A 20,670-nucleotide genomic window follows, 5' to 3' on the forward strand; every position below is an offset into this window, starting at 1 on the left:
TTTTTGTATTACTTGCTAAAATTGAAAAATATTTTTATTTATTACAATAATATCACATTTAAAAAAATAAAATAAAGATATATATATATATACATATAGATAAATATATATATATATATATACACACACACATATATATATATACACACACACATACATACATACATACATAGCTCAAAAAAATAAAGGGAACACTTAAACAACACAATGTAACTCCAAGTCAATCACACTTCTGTGAAATCAAACTGTCCACTTAGGAAGCAACTCTGATTGACAATCAATTTCACATGCTGTTGTGCAAATGGAATAGACAACAGGTGGAAATTATAGGCAATTAGCAAGACACCCCCAATAAAGGAGTTGTTCTGCAGGTGGTGACCACAGACCACTTCTCAGCTCCTATGCTTTCTGGCTGATGTTTTGGTCACTTTTGAAAGCTGGCGGTGTTTTCACTCTAGTGGTAGCATGAGACGGAGTCTACAACCCACAGAAGTGGCTCAGGTAATGCAGCTCATCCAGGATGGCACATCAATGCGAGCTGTGGCAAGAAGGTTTGCTGTGTCTGTCAGCGTAGTGTCCAGAGCATGGAGGCGCTACCAGGAGACAGGCCAGTACATCAGGAGACGTGGAGGAGGCCGTAGGAGGGAAACAACCCAGCAGCAGGACCGCTAACTCCGCCTTTGTGCAAGGAGGAACAGGAGGAGCATTGCCAGAGCCCTGCAAAATGACCTCCAGCAAGCCACAAATGTGCATGTGTCTACTCAAACGATCAGAAACAGACTCCATGAGGGTGGTATGAGGGCCCGACGTCCACAGGTGGGGGTTGTGATTACAGCCCAACACCGTGCAGGACGTTTGGCATTTGCCAGAAAACACCAAGATTGGCAAAGATGAAAGCAGGTGCTCACTGAGCACATGTGACAGAGTCTGGAGACGCCAAGGAGAACGTTCTGCTGCCTGCAACATCCTCCAGCATGACCGGTTTGGCAGTGGGTCAGTAATGGTGTGGGGTGGCATTTCTTTGGGGGGGCCACACAGCCCTCCATGTGCTCGCCAGAGGTAGCCTGACTGCCATTAGGTACCGAGATGAGATCCTCAGACCCCTTGTGAGACCATATGTTGGTGCGGTTGGCCCTGGGTTCCTCCTAATGCAAGACAATGCTAAACCTCATGTGGCTGGAGTGTGTCAGCAGTTCCTGCAAGACGAAGGCATTGATGCTATGGACTGGTCCGCCCGTTCCCCAGACCTGAATCCAATTGAGCACATCTGGGACATCATGTCTCGCTCCATCCACCAATGCCACGTTGCACCACAGACTGTCCAGGAGTTGGCGGATGCTTTAGTCCAGGTCTTGGAGGAGATCCCTCAGGAGACCATCCGCCACCTCATCAGGAGCATGCCCAGGCGTTGTAGGGAGGTCATACAGGCACGAGGAGGCCACAGACACTACTGAGCCTCATTTTGACTTGTTTTAAGGACATTACATCAAAGTTGGATCAGCCTGTAGTGTGTTTTTCCACTTTAATTTTGAGTGTGACTCCAAATCCAGACCTCCATGGGTTAATAAATTTGATTTCCATTGATAATTTGTGTGTGATTTTGTTGTCAGCACATTCAACTATGTAAAGAACAAAGTATTTAATAAGAATATTTCATTCATTCAGACCCAGGATGTGTTATTTTAGTGTTCCTTTTATTTTTTTGAGCAGAGTGTGTGTGTGTATACTGTATATATATATATATATATATATACACATACATACATTTTTGGGTGGGTGCTCCGTGTCCATAGGTCCCCATTATGAACTAACTTCCCATCCCCATTGGCAATAGACCCAAAATAATTGTACCCCCAACACCACCTTATTAGCAAAAAAAAACAAAAAAAACAAACAGCCACCAAAAAGAACAAAAAAACCAACATGTTTTAAACTCCCCCCAGACCCTGTAAAAAGTCCCTTTTTTGCAACTCCCCCCCCATCCTGTGACAAATGTATTATTCTCATTATCATTATACCATACCCACTCCCCACCAGCATAATTTATCTGTTTCACTTGATATTCCCCCTCCTCCACTGGTTATAGATTCCCCCCTCCCCCCCCCTCTGGGGGACCGCCACATCTCTGCCAAGAAATCCAGGGAGCTAGAGGAGTTCCCTTCTGCACTTGCACAGAACGGGTCTCCTAATCTACATGACAGGGAACACTGCGGGGCAGAGCATCACATGTGATGCCACCAGGTCAGGTAACTTACTTCTGGCTCCGGTCGCACCAAGCCAGGCAAGTGGTTCTAAGGATATGAAAAAGCAAAAAAAGAGACAACTGGTCTAACATATGATTCAGCTTTATTAGGAGGTGCACAGCACCATTACTGGAGCTTTGTGGTGGCTGATGACCCAGGGATATGGCAGGATGTTGAATGGCAGAGAATACATTCTAACTAAAAAATTTACTTTATACAGATTGCAAATTAATCAGATCTGTATGTTTTAACCATCATCATGTAAATAAGACCAAGAGAATGAGACATGCTCTGGAATCCCAAGAACTAGATACAGTGGCAAAACTTTTTTCTTTCTCCATGTGTCACTTCAAATTGCCTCGAGATGCTCTGTCCACAGCATGTGAGGCTTTTGACCAGCATCCACGCTTGCCCAGTGGTCCCTCCGGCCTCCACTTCATCAGCACTAGACAACACAACAGGATCTCTTGCAGTGACATTGTTCGGCAACTGTTGTCCTCCCTAGAGCATGGAAGCAGCAGCAGCAGCCAGCTCTTCCCCAAGGTGTGGGGTATCTGTTTCAGAGGTTTCCTCAGACCACTGTCAGGACTCCAACTGATCGAAGGTTTTAGGTATCTCACATGTTGCAGTACCTCTATCGAGTCCCTAAGAAAATGACAGTGAAGTGGGAATCCCCACATAAGTTGCATGCTCCCATAACTCGCCTCTCTAAAACCTCCACCATTTAGATTTTTAACACTGCTTCCTTATGGGATAGCAAGCGCTAGAAAGTTGAGGTCTTCCTTAGAATAGCTTACAACGTAAATTCAGCTGAACTTCCGGTTGGACCTGTAAGTCTGTGTAGGTCCGGTGGGAACTATTGGCTGAGTACTTACGGGAACATGGACAACCCATCTACTCCTATTTCAGGATCAGTGGTTCGATTCCACCTCAGATGCCCGGATGAGAGACATCGTCAGTTAGGGATACAATATAGAACTCCAGAATCCCGGGAGCTTGTTTTTTTCATAGGTCTTTCTGTAGACAACATAAAAGGTACGTCCCTAAGGGAAGACATTCAGTGGCTTCTCTACGTAGCAGTAGTTACTCCAGTTGTGGAACGGTAAAGTGGCCCTCTCTATCTGGAGGTCTTTCAACAGATGGTGGACTGATGGGGACAACAAGATGTGGACATGATGGCATCTCGGTTGAACCACATGGTAAAATACTTCTGTCCTCCATGGACTATAAAAAAAAGTATTTATCATAAAACAAAAATACCATTTTTATTACATATTAGAGCAAACTACAATTAGGGAATTATATTTGAACTATTTCTTTGAGTGAAATATAAGTACGAGAGAACCCTAAAAAAGAAAACTACCATGCGATATTAAACATCTGAAAAGTGTGTTAAAAATATTAAAAACCTACCCATGAAACCCATTTACAGCGCACATTAGTTTTTACAGTTCTTTGGTCTTGTGTGTCATGCATACACAGCCAATATGTTAATTGAGCCTTTGAGAAACCATTTCTCATGGGCCAGTGGTGCCTTGGTATTCCTGTATTTTTGCAGTTTTCTAAAAAGGTCTTCTATAATAAAAAAGAAGATGGTTATGTGCTAAATCAGACTCTGTTTAAATCTAATAGAGCAGTGGTTCCCAAACATTTTACAAGCACGGCGCCCTAGAGCATCAGAATTGTTTTCACGGCACCCCTAGGCCAAAGGTTTCTTATTGATAAATTAAGAAAGAAATATTAAATTAAGTAAATTGTGCTTATATGTCACCCTTAGAGTCAATTGTGTGGTGAGGGACAGGATTTGCCTCTATTTGTCCACACATGTTATGATTGGCAGCCCCCAGCACTGGCTTTGCCTATTACATTAACCATAAATCATTTTAATTGGTCCTGGACCACCAACCCGAGGCACCCCTGCAAGTGTCCTGAGGCACCCCAGGGTGCCACGGCACACAGTTTGGGAACCACTGTAATAGAGTATTTAGAGGGGTATTCAATTTGTGCAGTTTTTTTTCAACCTAGGCAAAAAAAACTACACTTTTCCATGTTTTTTTAGGACAAATGGGGATCTGCCCTATGCAACAGCAGGGTGATTTTTTCGCCTAGGCAAAACATTTGACAGGAGCGAAAAACATGTGGCAAATCCACATGTATTCACACCTGCGCCGTCAAAAACGCGGGCCGTTTTTTGCCGATTTTGAGGCATTTTTCACCAATGTTTTTTCACTAAAGAATAAAAAAAAAAAAAAAAAAGTGAAAAGACATTGGTGAAAATGCCTTAAAAATGGGCGAAAACGGTCCGCAATTGAATACTCAGCGGGCTAAATTCCATAGCTCCGAAATTGATTGAGCTAATTTAATACTGTTAGGGGGGTATGCAATTAGCTACGGTAATCTCGGTGATATTGATATCTCCCCTCTGCCTATTCAATTGAGGCAGTTTCCACCCATTTTTTAGGGAAATTTTCACCAATGACCAATGCCTTGTCACTTTTTTTTTTTTGTGAAAAGACATTGGTGAAAAAAGGCCTCAAAATTTTCAAAAACGGCCAGTGTTTTCGCCAATCCACATGTTTTTCGCTCCTTCTGAATTTTTTGTCAAGGTGAAAAAATGGCCCTGCTATTGAATAGGGTGAATCCCCATTCGCCCTAAAAATAGCAAAAATTCCAGTTTTTTTGCCTAGGTGGAGAAAACAGACCTAATTGCATACCACCCTAAGGGTGTTTACTAACAACTATATTATGTGTGGCTATTTGGTCTGTTAAGGGGCAAATATTTGAAAGGATTAATGCAATTGACTGATTACTGTCAGTTGAGCTCAAATGTCATTTTTGAATACATTGTTTCCTGATGCTAACTTTTAAATGTGGATATTGGCACAAACCATGCTGCAAGATTTGTGAACTAACCTTAATTGGTTGGAAGAGGTAGGGACTAACGGTATCCAGTCTCTAGGTCGACCACACTTAGATCGACATGGTTACTAGGTCGACAAAAGGATGACATGAGTTTTTCACAATTTTTTCCAACTTTTTCATACTTTACGATCCATGTGGACTACAACTGAGAACGGTAACCTGCCGGAAGCACAAGCCATGCGAGGGGACACGGTGCACTAATTGGGGTTCCCGGTCCCTCTACGAAGAAAACACCACCAATTTTTTTTTTTAAACCATGTCGCCCTTTTGTCATGTTGACCTTGTTCATGTCAACCTAATGCTTGTGTTGACCTATTTCAGGTGTCGACCTAGTTACTGTCGAACAATAGTGGTCGACCTAGATACTGTCGACCCTATGATCTACACCCGGGGCTGACATCTTGCACATTGCAGTGTATCATCTGAACTTCTAAGAACATCTGTATGCGGTGATAATCCTAGTACATTCAGCTAGGAATTCAGTCTTATTGGAACAACCCCTGCTTCAAAGACACCTGCATCTGCTTGAATTTCTTGACTACCAGAACAAAGCAAAACACCATTGTGTTCCCCAGCTATCCAGCAGTAGTGCCCAGTGTCTCAAAGCTCAAGCCCTCTGTCCACTATAAAGAACAGAACTACATCATAGTAAAGTGGCCAGTGGGGAATTAGCCGACACCAACCAGGAGGTTTTGCAGCAGCATGACCACACATATGTTCCAGGTGCCAGTGTAGGAGCCTGGTGGTGGCAGAGAGATACCTGCGCCCCATGCTTTGGGAGTTGTAATAAGCAACAGGCAGTTACTAACAGTAAGCTCACACAGGTTGCTCAGGAATAAAGTAACTTCCCGCAGGAGAAGTAAGGCTATCCAGTCGCAGTATGTTTCCGCAGTGGTAAAAGGGGCACAGGGTACGGTTGACCCAGCATGTGATCAGATGTGCTGGATTTGCTAAGAACTTGGTCAAATATTATTATATACTGTATGCGGTCCCAAGCTAAAGAGCTCTCCAGTGCTTCTTTCCAACAGTGAAGGGATGTGGTAGCACAGTCATTTTGTCAGGAGCATTGTTAACGCTGCAGTCTTTCCTTTGGAAGGCTAGGACAATACTTATACGAACGCAAAATAAAAAAAGGAAAAAATACAATTGCACTGGCGCTGAGAATCCCTACAAAGAATCAAAATGATCAATGTATAGATGATAACGATGTAACACAAATAAAAGAAAAGAAAAACAACAAAAAGAACACTTTGAGAGTTTGTAAGTCTCAGAATAAAATATAAATACAGCACAAAAAATCATACAGACAAATTAGGAAAAAAGATCGGCTGACACTCATTCGGGATAGCGGCGGTCGGGATTCCGGAGGCGGGCTTGAGACCTATTCAGGATGCCGGTATCAGTATTTTGACTGCTGGGATCCCGACCGGATCCCACAGAAATAATATACATATGTTTTATACCAGTTGAAAGCCCTCCAGAGTTAAACGGGGTAAAGATGGTATACCCCAGGAGACCCAGTAATTGGGCTATTATGGTCAGTAAGAAGTAAAGAAGGTGTGCTCACCATTCCTAGTGATTGTTGAGAGTTCAATGTACATTGGGTTACTGCTCCATGGTCTGCTGTTGTAGGAAATTGGAGTGGCCAAAAGCCAATTAAGAAAGCTTTGCTGCAATCTGTACAGCCTCCAAGATAAATAGCATTCAGATAATGTGACAAGGTACATTCAAGCAAGCCTGAACCAAACTGAATGATTGTATCATTATATATAAAACCCAAACACTTTTCACAGTACTTGACAATTTGTTGCTAATCATTTAGCATTGGTCATGTGTTTTCTACTGACTAAATACATTTGCGGGCTGTGTATTAAAGAACCATCAGAGTCCCAAGACAAACAAACAGACTGCATGCAGGCTACAGCTATGTGCAGTTCAAAGCAACTTTAAAAAGGCATTTTTAGAGTAAAATTCCAGACTTGAATGACTGGCCCCAGAAATATTTGGGTCAAATAACGTGTGTAGCAATATTAGATGAAAATAAAGCTTATCCAAAGGAGATGGAGTCTCCATATGGCACCCAAATCCCTTTCCCAGCGCGTTTCATCCTCCTGTCAAGGGAACTTCATCAGTGTTCTTGATAGTGGGATTCAATTTCATACACTTTGATGAATATCACATGCTCTGATTCTGGATCATTAAGGAATCACCAAGGAGTTCAGATACGTTTATTCCATTATATATTTCCTTTTACGTGTTTATCTTATTTTTTTGTATTACACTATGGCCCTGCTCATTGTTCGTGTTTCCATCTGCGACTTAAAAGCTCATAAGGGTACAGGAGATGAAGTTTAAATAATAGATATTTCTATGTAAGTGTAGTCTTTTAGAACTGCGGGTACACAAACCATTCCCTCTAGATGTTTTATTGTGGATATATTGAGTTGTGTATAAGAATTGGTGTTATTGCATAAACTATTTAAAATTAATGAATTTGAGGTTTAGTACGCACAGAGGGCGGTATCCTATTAGCAGCGGTACTTTTCTGCTGCTAACAGGATCGCCCCTAGCACCGATGCAGACATCGTTTTCTCCCGATGCCGGCACTTATCGTGGATTATGCACATAATCCGCGATAATAGGTCGCCGTAGCCGCGATAACAGATGAGATCAGAGACTTTTCTTTTCTAATGTGATGTTCTCCACAAAGCACACTAAAGCTAAGGCAGATGCAATAAATCTCACACTTCTGAATATACAATTTGAAAATGTTAGATTGTAAACTATTACTTTATTCCGCCCAGTACTCTTGCATTAATGTGTTGCAGATATCAAATTAGAGTTAGTTGTACATTGCATCTACAGATTCGGAACCTTACAGTCATATGCCACTATATAGAACAATGCCAACATAGTAACTTAAAACTACACATTTCTACTTCTGTTGCCAGACATCTACATAGACGTTCTAATAACATTGTTTCAGAACAATTTTGAAAACTAAGAATAGGAAAATAACGGAGATCACACATGTCAGAATCCCAGGCTCTTCCCTCACATGGTGAGGGGGAATGTGGCAGGGCAACATCTCACTAACTGCAGGGTTCCCAGAGACATGACCATAGGCAGTAAGTGGGTAAACTTGCAACTATTAAATAAAATGTATTTTCCTTTTAACTTTACTGGGCCAATTCAATTCCAAGCAAAGTGTGATGCTGCTGCACATAACTCAGAAGCAGTGCACAGCAGCATCGCCCATTTCACTGCACACCCTATGTTGGCGCAAGGTAAAACGAGCAACGTTCCTGTGATGGTGTGCCACAATTACAAGGGTTTCGATGGCACATTGCACATAACTGAATTGGCCCCTGTGAATGATTAGCAGGTAGGGCGGTATCCTATTAACTGCTGTAAATTAACATAGCTAATGGATCCCCCTGGGGCTATTCAATTAGACCCATAAACCGACACTTATCAGGGATTATGGTGAGGCACGCGACGCAGAATCCCAGATAAGCAGCCCCATGGGACCTGTTTTTCGGCCAATAACACGCGGGTCATGGAACTTATACCGGATCGGACGATAACAAGTCAGTTACCGCACGGTAAAAACGGGCTGTAATTGGATAGCCAGATAGTATGATTGGCCTAAAAAGACAATTTTTACCATGCGGTAAATGACCGCATGTAATAGGATACCGCCCAGAGTCTTTTACAACGGGATTGTTTCATGCATGGGATACTGCACAGCTCCTAATCAGCTTTTGAAGACCTTATATTCAAGTTGAAGTTTCAGCTATTCACCATGAACATAACATTTCCTCCAACTGCCCCTTTTGGTGTTCTTTTGTCTCCTTTATATTATATTTATTCCTTGTACAGTTTCAGGTTGTTTTTTTTTTTTTTTACTTGCAACTGTGAATCGTTTTAGACTCCCACCGAGATGAGAATTTTCTACATAAGCATTATTATTATTGCGCTCAGACAGTGAATAAAGAAGGGATTTTGTAACTATCTGCAGTAACTCACAGCTGTGGTCTAACCTAGCTTCATATAGCATGAGCTATACACATTTAAACCGCGCCTGGACTAATCTCAACACCCCACCCAATTACTTTGGGGATGATTTCAGGTGTCTGTCATACAGTTATTTAGAGATGCAGCTAAGAATAAAAGGAGAAATATATGTTCATTTATTTCACTTAGACCCTGCTCGTTCAGCACCGTTCCTTAAGAGCTGTCTCTGAACCCTTGCGTAAGATCCTTTTATCTCTTCAAAACTTAACAGCTTTTAAAAGCAAATGAATACATACATACATAATGTGCGAGTCTTGTCACATGTGACATTACATTTTATTTCACAGCCTGTTTTTCCTTATCCTGCGGAGTGGTACATAGCCCACTGGTACAGTGATTAGGCCAAGGCCCAGTAACTTTTCCTTGTTAACATCCAAAAAAAGGAGATAAATACGTTGTTAGCATAAGTATTCCAACAGACGCCTGTCAAAATTCGGAGACTCCCACAACCAGAGATAGACATTATATTGAAATGTTGACGTACCTGAGTATGTGTATGCATTATCAGATTCATAATCATAATACTTGCTAAAGTATTGGGACCCTTGGCCATTTGTCTCATTTTACGGAATCTCTATATTTTTATTTGAAAGCACTTCACTTTTATTTCAGTTTTTATAAACGATGTCATATTAGAAAAAACATTTTTTGAGTCTTTAGTGCTATGAAATAATCGTTTCACAGAACAAAAGTTTCAGTGTAGAATTTATTTCGTAAAATTAGAGAAATGGAGCAACACCTGAAGTTTTTAATGGACACATATTAACAGCTAATATTTCTCCGTTATTGGTAGACATTTTACAGACCTTTTCTAGCCATCACAAAATATTCAGGATCTAGTATAGTCTAGTCTTCATTCAGCATACACCTGTACAATATAGCCAAGTGATGGTCATTGTTCCATACATTTCTAGGGGTCAATTCAATTAAGCGCGAGTAGATGGTGCAACGTTCTGGAAAAGCAGCCAACGGCACCACAACTCTCCCTCCTTGCAGCCCCAACTCCAATCGGACTTGAACAAATATCAGTGAGTAAGCTGCGTTTAATTAAATTGGCCACATAGTACCCGGAGTAAATATGTAGCAGAATACAAGTGGCATTTTGCACTAGAATTGCCCCTTGTGTCAGAGGGAAAAAGCATTTCCAATTGAAAACTAGCAGGTATATTCAATTAAAGTCGGATCCATTCCGACATGTATTTGTCGGAATGGATCCGACAACCCCTATTCATCCCATCTTAATTCGACTTTTTCAAGTCGAATTGAGATGGGACGCAGAGGAGGAGAAGGGGGTCGAGCTGCGGGGGGGGACAGCCAGCGGGCATACAGGGAAGATCAGTGCTACAGTAGCGCTGCAGCAGGATGTCACTCAGCCTCCCGACCTCACGGCTATTCCGCCGATCCACGTGCTTTTCAACAAGTCGAATTCATCAACTTGTCGAAAAATTTAGGGATATATTGAATAGGTCGAATCAGGATTCAACTTTAAAAAGTCGAAAACTGCCGTCTTTTCGACAGACAGCAGTTTTCGACTTCAATTGAATATACCCCTAGGTGTTACTAAAATAGCTTAAAAACACAGGGCCGGATTCAGATGTGGTTGGAGAAGGAATCGCTGAGGCTTTCTTGGAAGTCGCAGCGATACACTAATATAGTAATGCAGCAGGAGGCGTCCGATATAAATAGATGCCTTCCTCTTGCATTAGTGATCCATTCCATGTTGCGTCCTAGGACACAGCATCAGATCACCTGCAACACCATCGGCTGGCTGTGTGACCCATGGGGTCATGAAAGCCGGCCGCTGCAGCTCCTACAAAGAGGCCAGGAAATCTGCGTTTTCGAGTGGCGATCCTGGTTTCAGCGACACACCTCCATCTTGGAAACCGGTAGCAGACTGTCAATCACTGACAGCCATAGTGCTTCAGATGACATGGAATGTACGGGTACGGCACATGTGCAAAGTACCAAACATCGGTACTTTGTTCTACGTACCGCAGATCCAACAGGATCTGAATTAGGCCCCCAATGGTTTTGTGGAAGGAGTTATAAAGCAGCCACATAATTTATAAAATCACATAAGAAACAAAAAAAATGTCAAAATTATAGATTGTATACAGTATAGTTAATCAAAACCCAAAAAACTCATCACTTGCCTTCATTTTCCTGAGCCAAGATTGGGGTTTGTGTCTCCTTTGTGTATGTGACAGTCTCTCTAGGAGGGAAATCCACTTGAGTAATTTTGGCCATGCCCAATTTCATGGGACCACGTCTAGAGAGGATTAAAATATATATATACATTACAACATACTATATTTCTTAGATAAACACAATCTGTACCAAGATTAAACGATCTGGGTTTACTCTATTTGTTACTCTAGAACTGTACTAGAATTAACGGGGATTTTAAGAAGAGCAGGAGTGTATGCCCTCCGAAGATGCTCAAGAACAGCCGGAGGGCCAAAGCTTGGCTTCGTCAATTAGGTGAAACATAACAGTAATAATAATTATTTGAATCCTCATGCATTGGCAAATTGCTATTATAAAGACTGGTCATTTTAAAAAGATACTACAAGGCCATACAACACGGGTAGAAAACTAGATAAGGTATTTTAGGCCTTCTCAGCATAACAAGAATGGGAAAAATATAGGAGGATCATGATGATGAATACATTTTATTTTCACTGTATGGCAGAATATAAAGGAGTAATAAATTGTTGAAATACCCCAGATCGGAGTCAGAATGGAGCTGAAGAACGGACGGATCAGTGTCCCAATGCAGTGTCCTGATTGGTTGCCAGGCAGACGCGCAGCGTTAGCGGAAAAGGTCAGACGTTAGTTAAGCAAACACACACAAGTTGTTAAAACTATTGCACAGAGACACACCCATAAATTGTGCAGCAATTAGTACAAAGATGATGAGGGTATTTATTCATGCAATTAGTTAAACATCTACAGAAAACCGGCATGTCATTCTATTGCTTAAACCCCCCCCCCCCCAAAAAAAAATAATACAGAGAATAAAATAAAAATGCTGTATCATAAATGTCACTGTACTATAAAACATATATGTATTTGATGAAAAAAATAATAGCATCCAATGTAAGAAGTTGCCACCAGTCATCTCAATGTTTCTATAAGGATATTAGGCGCACAGGTGTAATTAACTTTTCTGCCGTCCTCCAGAGGGAAACAAAGTATTTTATAGTTGTCTGTAACAATCTACTTGTGTTCTGGAGGTTTCAGCTTACATTTACTGTTTTGCTGAAAAGATAATATTCCAGACTGTAACAAACCTTCGTTTTCCTATTCACTACACATCTTGGCAGACAGATCACCAAGATTTTGTAATATAACTGTAGCAACGGAGTTGCAGATCTCCATAAAACAGCTATAGGTCCTAACATATAGGCATTTTCTTGTAGTATTTGGTACCCCGACAATACGAAAAATATTGCTGAAAAGACCACTTTCTTTGCCCTAACATTTCACATTAACAACATAAGTATGGATAAACCATGTACTCGTCGTGCATCGTCTTGTACTGTTTTCTGTTTACGTACTTTGGGCCTAATTCAGAGCTGATCGTAGATGTGCAAAAAGACCCCACATCTATGATCAAAATCTCACGCGGGGGGGGACGCCCAGCACAGGGCTAGTCTGCCATGCATGACAGCCCCCCCCCCCGCTGATGTGCGAAAGCATCGCACAGCGGCGATGCTTTTGCACCTGCCAAGTAGCTTCCTGCCTATGCAGTATAGCTACGAAGGCAGGTGGCTATCCACCATGTTTTTGGCCGCAATGGCTGCGTGTGGTGTCACGCAGCTGCCGCAGCACACCTTGAAAACGCCATCGACATGCCTCGCGACCGCCTCTGCTCATCAATCAGGTAGAAGAGATTGCACACGGCACAGGGCTTCAGCCTGCGATCGCTGCCGCTGTAGCGACCAGGTCTGAATTATGCTCTTTGTTAGGCACTGCCGAATCCTTGTGGCACCATATAAATAAAGGGTAAATAATACTAAGATCACTTTAACTGTATTTTGTTTTATTCGTATTCTGACAGGAAGAGGCAGTATTCTTGACATAAACCGTCATGCTAGGTAGAATATGAGCCAATAACTAGGGATACCTAAAAAGCTATGCCAACAATATATATTAGCAGGAGTACTGTCATTGTCGGTGCTATACTAAACCTTCCAAGTGCTACACAATTTATTCATGTCACAATAAGTTAAAAACATATATGTATGTATTTTGCAACAATTCTCAGGTACTGCAGCGGCTCGTCACGCACCGTGGGAGCTTGGAAACCGGATGCCTGTCTGCCTGTCCCTATGGCTTCCAAGAACACAACGCTTTCTTTTACAGACACATACCTGGACTGAGGGATTATTATTATTTTGGACAGAAAAGACTTTGTACAAGACTGCTACAGTATTTAAGGTCTTAGACACTTGCGCCTGTGATCTCTTGAAGGATACGATGCAGAACACTGGTGGCATCAAAAGTTAAAAAACATCTCACTTCTAACTCCCAAACCTCCTGGCTTGTACAGGACGGCCTGGCTGTGTAATCTCCTGCAGCTGTCTAGCATGAGATTCAGCAGGTTTCTGAACGTATTTGGAAAACAGAAATACGGGAGATGACTAGATTTTTATGTTTTTCAAGGTATCAAGGGACGTATTTCCAATCCAATCACCTCTACTGAGTTCATGCTAAAGTAGATCGGAGCTAAGCAGGTTACAAAAAGTCCTTATTTATCTGCACAAGCAAAGCATGCTGAGGTTTTCCAAGGTGAACAGCTTATGCTGGACGTTTTGTTTGGTGCCTACTTTTCCAGGAACAGGTAAGTCTTAAGGAAAGGGAACATGCAATATTTTGCAGAACTTGTTCCTATTTCAGCTACTGGTGTTTGCTTCCAATGTCACAGACTATGGCACAGAAACCAGCAAACTTCCAGTGGTTTTTCAGCAGTTCTGTGTACTAATTTATATCTGCCACGGCATTAAACAGAACTTGTTAATCTGTTTCTCATCCAATTGGAGATGTGATCCTGAGCAGAACTTGTAGATGTTGGTTGTGTAGGATCAGTATCTTGTAACATTGCCCACAGCACAAAACATGTGCAGGAAATGGTACTATTGCTACAGGAAAAAGGCTAACACATCGGCTCTTTGGTAAGGAAACAATCTCCATTTCCACTGGGATGTGGAACTGATAGTGTTTCCAAGATGTGACATAGCTGTAATTATAGGTTAAGCACAGCCTTAGGCTCATATGTGTCAATGCGTTTGAAACCCACCATACGTCTACTATAAATTCAGCAGCCAAGCAGAATTGGGCAAGCCTGCTTAACCCCCGTGCTCTGCAATGGTGACGGTGTTTGCTACCGCCTTTTAAGTTTTGTATGTGGGTGAGGAATGACATTAAACACTAACCCCTCACTATGAGGTGTCAGCCATCCATATTTCAATCCCAATCACGCTGCTGTATCCAGCAATTAGGGTTTCCAGCAATTCATATTCAACAATTAGCAAATGCTGGTGGCTTTATACGATTATATACCAGTCGTAACTCATTCTCGTTAAATGGATGTTACTTATACCCCTTTCAGACTGACAAAAATTTCCCGGGTTATTGCACATGAACGCCCATCAACCTGGAAAATTGCTCAGTGTGAAAGGGTACAGGAACCATATCCCGGGACGAGCGTCCCGGCATTTCATCCCAGGTCTCGACCAGGGTTGAATCCGGGATCGTCCCGGGATGCAGTGTAGTGTGAATGGGCCCTACCCGGTATTCAGTACCCAGGACTGTTAAAAGGTCTCTCAGCCTGGGGAGCTTCCCCAGGCTCAGAAAAGATGATGTCATTATCCAGAGCCCGGGGAAGCGTCCAGGAAGCGGAGGAGACAGTCAAGGCGACCTGGGCAGATCAGGAGGTGAAAGAGCTGCTCAGCATAAGGGGTGAGGAGGAGATTAAAAAACAGATCACAGGCACAGTGAAGGATGCAGTCATTTATAAAAAATATTGCAAAGCTGCTTGAAGCAAGAGGCATTATACGTACACAACAGCAAGTTGTAAATAAAATGAAGACTCTAAAGAAGCAGTTCTTGAAGGTGCATGAAATGCTGTGAGCAGGCCCCACCTTCCCTTTGCTTTCCTATTGTGACCTCATCTATGTGAGCCAGGCCAGAAAAAAGTCCATTTCTAATGACATACATATGCATTTGCAGGGATTTCCCGGGATCAGTGTGAATGGGACTGTCCCGGGTCGATCCCAGGTCTAAGTGCAGTCTCAAAGGGGTCAATCCCGGGATGCGTCCCGGAACACATTCCCGGGTGTGACCCGGCTCTGTCAGTCTGAAAGGGGTATTAGACCACAGCAACAAATTAGTCGGCTGCAGTGGTGGGAACGTGATCTGTACATAGTGCTAACAGAACTTGTGGGCACAGAAGAAAAGTCAGTGGCCACAACCAGCAAACAGGAGGTCATTCAAAAGGAAATTATAAGCTAATTGCTTAAAACACTCGGTTCTGCCATAATAATGTAAGATTATAAACAAATCACCTCTAAGGAAGCTTAGGTATACAAGTAAACACCATATACTGAAGTATTTAGGTGTTTGACACGGGAAGCATTCAAGTTGCCGGCGGTCAGGATACAGACTCCGGAATCCCGACACCTGGTGAAATATTGGTGGTCGCAATCCCGCCCGCCGCCCAGAATCTCCGCGACCGAAGCATGTAGAGCGTAGTAAGCCCGCGAGAGACATGCTGCACTCGCCGCCGGTATTCCAGCTGTCAGGATCCCGGCGTTGGTCTCCTGACCGCCAAGATATCATACTGAATCCTTTGACACTATACTATATTTTATTTTAAGAACTTTGTATATGGTCTCCCACCACGTAACGGTACTTTTACGCAAACCATCTTATTATAGATGAGTATCTATAATCAAACCAAGTTTACTGTTGCTATATACTTCCAATACCTCGTATAGATATACTGTATTATGCTTTGTCAAAAGAAAAAAAACTTTACATCACACATCAATAAAACCAGGCTAACTGGGGTCTATTTGTAAATCCTCTCAGTACAATCTTTCTTAGGCCCCCCACAAATGAAAACGATTTAATGCACGATGTGCACAATTTTTATGCATCGGACCGATAAATTGTTAGAAATGGCGCGCATTGTGTAGTTTCCACTAACGATAATGATCCGAAGCACGGCCCGGTAGGTCGTTTGTGGTTTCTTCAGATCTTACCAGCTGCAGACAAGATTTGTCATTCTCTTTAGTGATTTGGTGCAGATCGTTCGTGGTTTTGCACCTGCGATCGATTGCGCAATAAATTGTACAATTTGCGTCATGGTTAATGACACTGCATCCTTTGAGAATCATTCTTATGTGTGGGGGCCTTTAATGGAACAGCATGTCAACCCAGGTGTTATCTGCAGAGGAGCTGCCACAGGCTCTTCATGTATGTAACATTATTTAACTACAATCATTGTAAAAACAAAACAAATTAAATAAAAAGGTATATGCTTTACTTCTTGGTAACTGCAGGTCTGGAACTGCAAAACAAGCACATGCAGGAGGTTAATATGTATTACAGGCCAACCCCTTGTTAAAATATAATCAGCATTACACTCAACAAGTACAGTACCTTCCACAGACTCATCTAGCAAGAGAACTAAACCAAAAGCCAAGTACAAAATGCAGTCGGATGTTTTATTTTTTGTGATTTACTAAAAGTAGTACATCTTGCACAGTGGAAGGTACCGTCAAAAAAGAAAGTTAGTTCAAGCAATTGCTGTGGTTGTTGATATGCTGCTAGAATGTATACATTTCTTTGTTTTGGTCACAAAACGTGGTATTTTTTGTTTATCAATATTACATCTTCTGAGCAGCCATCACAATATAATGTGCTCAGGAAGTGCAGTGTCCAAGCATAAATTGCTCCCCCAGATACAAAATTATCTCAATAAATAATTAATGACCGTTTACATTTTAGGTTTATAAATCTATTTTTGAATATTATCATTATATACAGTGAAACAAAATGCTTCACCAATCTGGATGTTTTTCTGAATTATTTTCCACTGCAAAAAGTTCATACATTATTTGGGCACACCAGCACAGTTGATGTAATGGTTTACATTACTGCCTCACAGCACTGAGGTCTTGGGTTTGATAATTGTGTGGAGTTTGTATATGCTCTCCGTGCTTGTGTGGGTTTCCTCCAGGTGTTCCAGTTTCCTGCCACACTCCAAACAAATACTGGTAGCTTCACTGGCTCCCAAAAAAAAGAAACCCTGTACGTGTGTGCAATGCATGTACTGTGCAAGTGGTAGGGAATACACATTGTAAGCTTCAGTGGGGTAGGGACTGATGTAAAGTGCTATAGATATATAGATATATAGAGAACGTAAAATAAATGAGAACATTCTTTTTTTTGTCATAATGGTTCTTCTATTTATACTCGTTTGACAAATTTTCCGAGGATCGATAAAGCTTTAGAAAAACACCCTGACTTACCTGGCTCCACTTGTCCCATCTCCAGAGTCCTGACTTCCTGCCTCGCTTGGCGTGCTCACAGATTTAGAGGAGGGAGACGTTGGCGGAGGGACTAAATAGTGAAACAGACACGTATCCTCTGTTACTATTCGCAGGGGTTGGACTGCTTAAGATGTTTCCAAAGTAAGTTAATGGGAAGGGTTGATCAAAAGAAACACAAAAAGGGTAACAAAAACAGAAGGATGGCAAACCAAAACATACATGGATGGAGATGAACAATGGGAAAAAAAAGAAGGGAAGAGAAAGTTACCAATCACATGCTGGTTTATTCATGCATTTGCATACAACATGTCGGTGACAAGGAATGGAGAAAGAATGAATAGTGATGAGAAAGATTTGGACATTTCACCGTCAACCAGACATCCTATTCCTCTGTACGTTCTAGCCTACATCACACTATACGGGGACAGGACTGAAGTGCTACTGGAGCAATATTATATTCAGGCTGCATGGTTGCTAGTAACATTTACAATGCTGAGATTTCCTTGACAGTTCAACTAGATTTCTAGCAGTAGCACAGTTTTATCCACTAGACTGTAAGCTCTCATGAGCAGGGCCCTCCGCCCTCTTGGTTCTCAGCTATCCTTGCCTCTAGTGCACGCCCACTCAGAACCAGCAACTAATCCTTCCTGTCCACCCTTCTCAGGGCGTTGGACCATTGAGTGCTACCATTATTAAGTATCACTCACTTACTGTATGTTTCATTGTTTCACTGATTATATATATTTTGCCACACGACCTCTTGAGCTGACACCGTAAACTCCTAAGAATCTTAAACTCAGCAACTGTAACAGAAAGTTGTTTTGTATTATTCCTACCCTATAATAACTAACTTGTACTGCTCTATTATAACTAGTACTGTTCTATTATACGTATGTTGTTGTTGACAGTGGAGGAATAATTTGACAACAACAAATATAGAGGGAGGTAGCAAAGTAAGCAGATTTGGGACAAAACTGGAAAACATTTTTCTATGCATTGTTTAATGGTTTTTACATTTATGCTTCTAGAATTATTGGTCTGTTTTGTTGTTTAATCTTTTTCATTTTTTTATGTTTTATTTTAGCGCAGAGAGATATTTGTTATCTCAGAGGATAGCAATACAGTCTGGTTCTCAATGCCATCTGTATGCTAATGTAGTGGACTATTACACTTGCTCAGCTGTGTCTCACACTGAAGAAACTCTGGAGGTAATCTATACCACACTTTACCCTCCCCTATAACTTACTTTAAAGGGAAACTCGGCCATGAGAATAAATTATGTTTAATTAGTGTGTCACGTCTCAGCCAGCATTAAGTTACATGAGCAGGGTCAGACGCATAGGATGTGGACAAAGACTAGAAATGATTCTCGCTCTCATCTTTTATAATAAAGATGCCAAAACAATTCTATGTAAGAGCTACGGGACAAATAAAAGCCAAACATTTGTGTATTATAAATGGATAATTTTAGACTTTTCATACAGCAGGAAATGTTGCCATAAGTCTAGTCTTCCATGATCTAGGTATATTATCTGCATAAAGAGGTTAAGGAAGTATTATTAATCTTCTGGGCATGTACTGCCATCTAGTGGTAAATTATATTCATTACAGGACAAGTCATTTAATGAAGGTATGCTGGATTTAAGCTAAATCGTCAGTGTACGAAATACTATTATTGGAAATGCACACAAATGGTTTTTCTAAAATGACCATAATAATACATATAAAACATTGCACTTGGTGTTTTGCACTGAAAAGCGTTTCTATGCAGGCATTTAATTGATGCGTAAAATGTGACAGCAAAGCATCGACATGTAGCTACTGTATACACATGTACCTTTGCAGGTACATTAGCAGTATACGCCATTGCACTATGTTTCTGCAAATACAGTATAATCATCTGTCAGAACGGATCTGGACTTGATTACAATCAAAGCTACCTGAATGCCTGTATGTATGTATGTATGTAGTCCTAATAAGGAATAAGCCCTTTTCCAGTGATTTTCCAGTGATTTTCTAATATGTATAGCAACCCTGCTAGACTGGGCATAACCTGGTATCAGCTACCTGTCACATTCCCTTACATCAGACAGTGAGGCACTATGGGGGTGATTCACAGATGGAGGCAGTGAACACAGCAGATAAGTTTGGATGCAGCAGCTGTGTGCAAATATGCTGCTGATGTTGCAGGAGGAGTCTTGTGCAAATCTGTGGCAAAGAAGCAGAAACTGGCACTGGCAATACGAAAAAATGAAGACGTCAGGCTCCCGCCTTCAGGCACGCTACCCAGCGCAAGGTGCCCACCCCTCTCCGCTGCCCAGGCACCATCCCTTCCCCAACCCCAATGGGATGTGTCATAGGGGTCAAGGCATGCGACAATGCAGGAGCTGTTCTGCACATGCGCCGTTCTCCCACCACCGTAGTTGTACAGAAACTATTAGGGTTGCGTACAACGCTGAATCAGGTCCCATATAGCACTAATCAGGTACAGGCGGGCTGCGTGTATTTTCTAAACACTAATGCAATCAGTGCATTTTCTAGCCACACTAGGCAGTCATTGGACTCTCCCTAATAAACGTACAATATCCGTGTACACCAGTAGGACTATAATAGACCTCCGCACACCTGACCAGGTGCCACTCACACATGAGCAATGCCACACACCAATGCTTCCTATCTGAATGTGGATGAGAGGGCCAGCACCAGCTACATTCATCCTGGTCAGCAAGGGATACTAAAGAGTATAGTCCAGGCTGGGGTAAAACCAACGCTTCCCACTTTTAGATGCACGAATCCCAGTTTGGTTTACTATATACGGTATAAATAAAAAAAATCGCCCATTTTGCAGACATACCCCACAATCATGG

The 20,670-nt window shown here is 41.8% G+C and overlaps 1 protein-coding gene across 6 annotated transcripts in view; it reads right to left on the minus strand.

Annotated features, from left to right (window-relative positions):
* DYNC1I2 (dynein cytoplasmic 1 intermediate chain 2) overlaps positions 1–20,670 on the minus strand; it is a 178,937-nt gene that overhangs the window by 54,827 nt on the left and 103,440 nt on the right. Inside the window, exons 5-8 of one of the 6 annotated variants that reach the window (XM_063933472.1) lie at positions 17,783–17,924; positions 16,795–16,818; positions 11,966–12,025; positions 11,396–11,511 (exon numbers count right to left, since the gene is read on the minus strand). In XM_063933472.1, the coding sequence (XP_063789542.1) occupies positions 11,396–11,511; positions 11,966–12,025; positions 16,795–16,818; positions 17,783–17,924 (342 nt within the window). The remainder of the gene's footprint in view (positions 1–11,395; positions 11,512–11,965; positions 12,026–16,794; positions 16,819–17,782; positions 17,925–20,670) is intronic. The other 5 variants (XM_063933474.1, XM_063933473.1, XM_063933475.1 and 2 more) reach the window with 5 other exon arrangements.

This window comes from Pseudophryne corroboree, chromosome 7, assembly GCF_028390025.1.
Source record: "Pseudophryne corroboree isolate aPseCor3 chromosome 7, aPseCor3.hap2, whole genome shotgun sequence".
Taxonomy (NCBI): domain Eukaryota; kingdom Metazoa; phylum Chordata; class Amphibia; order Anura; family Myobatrachidae; genus Pseudophryne; species Pseudophryne corroboree.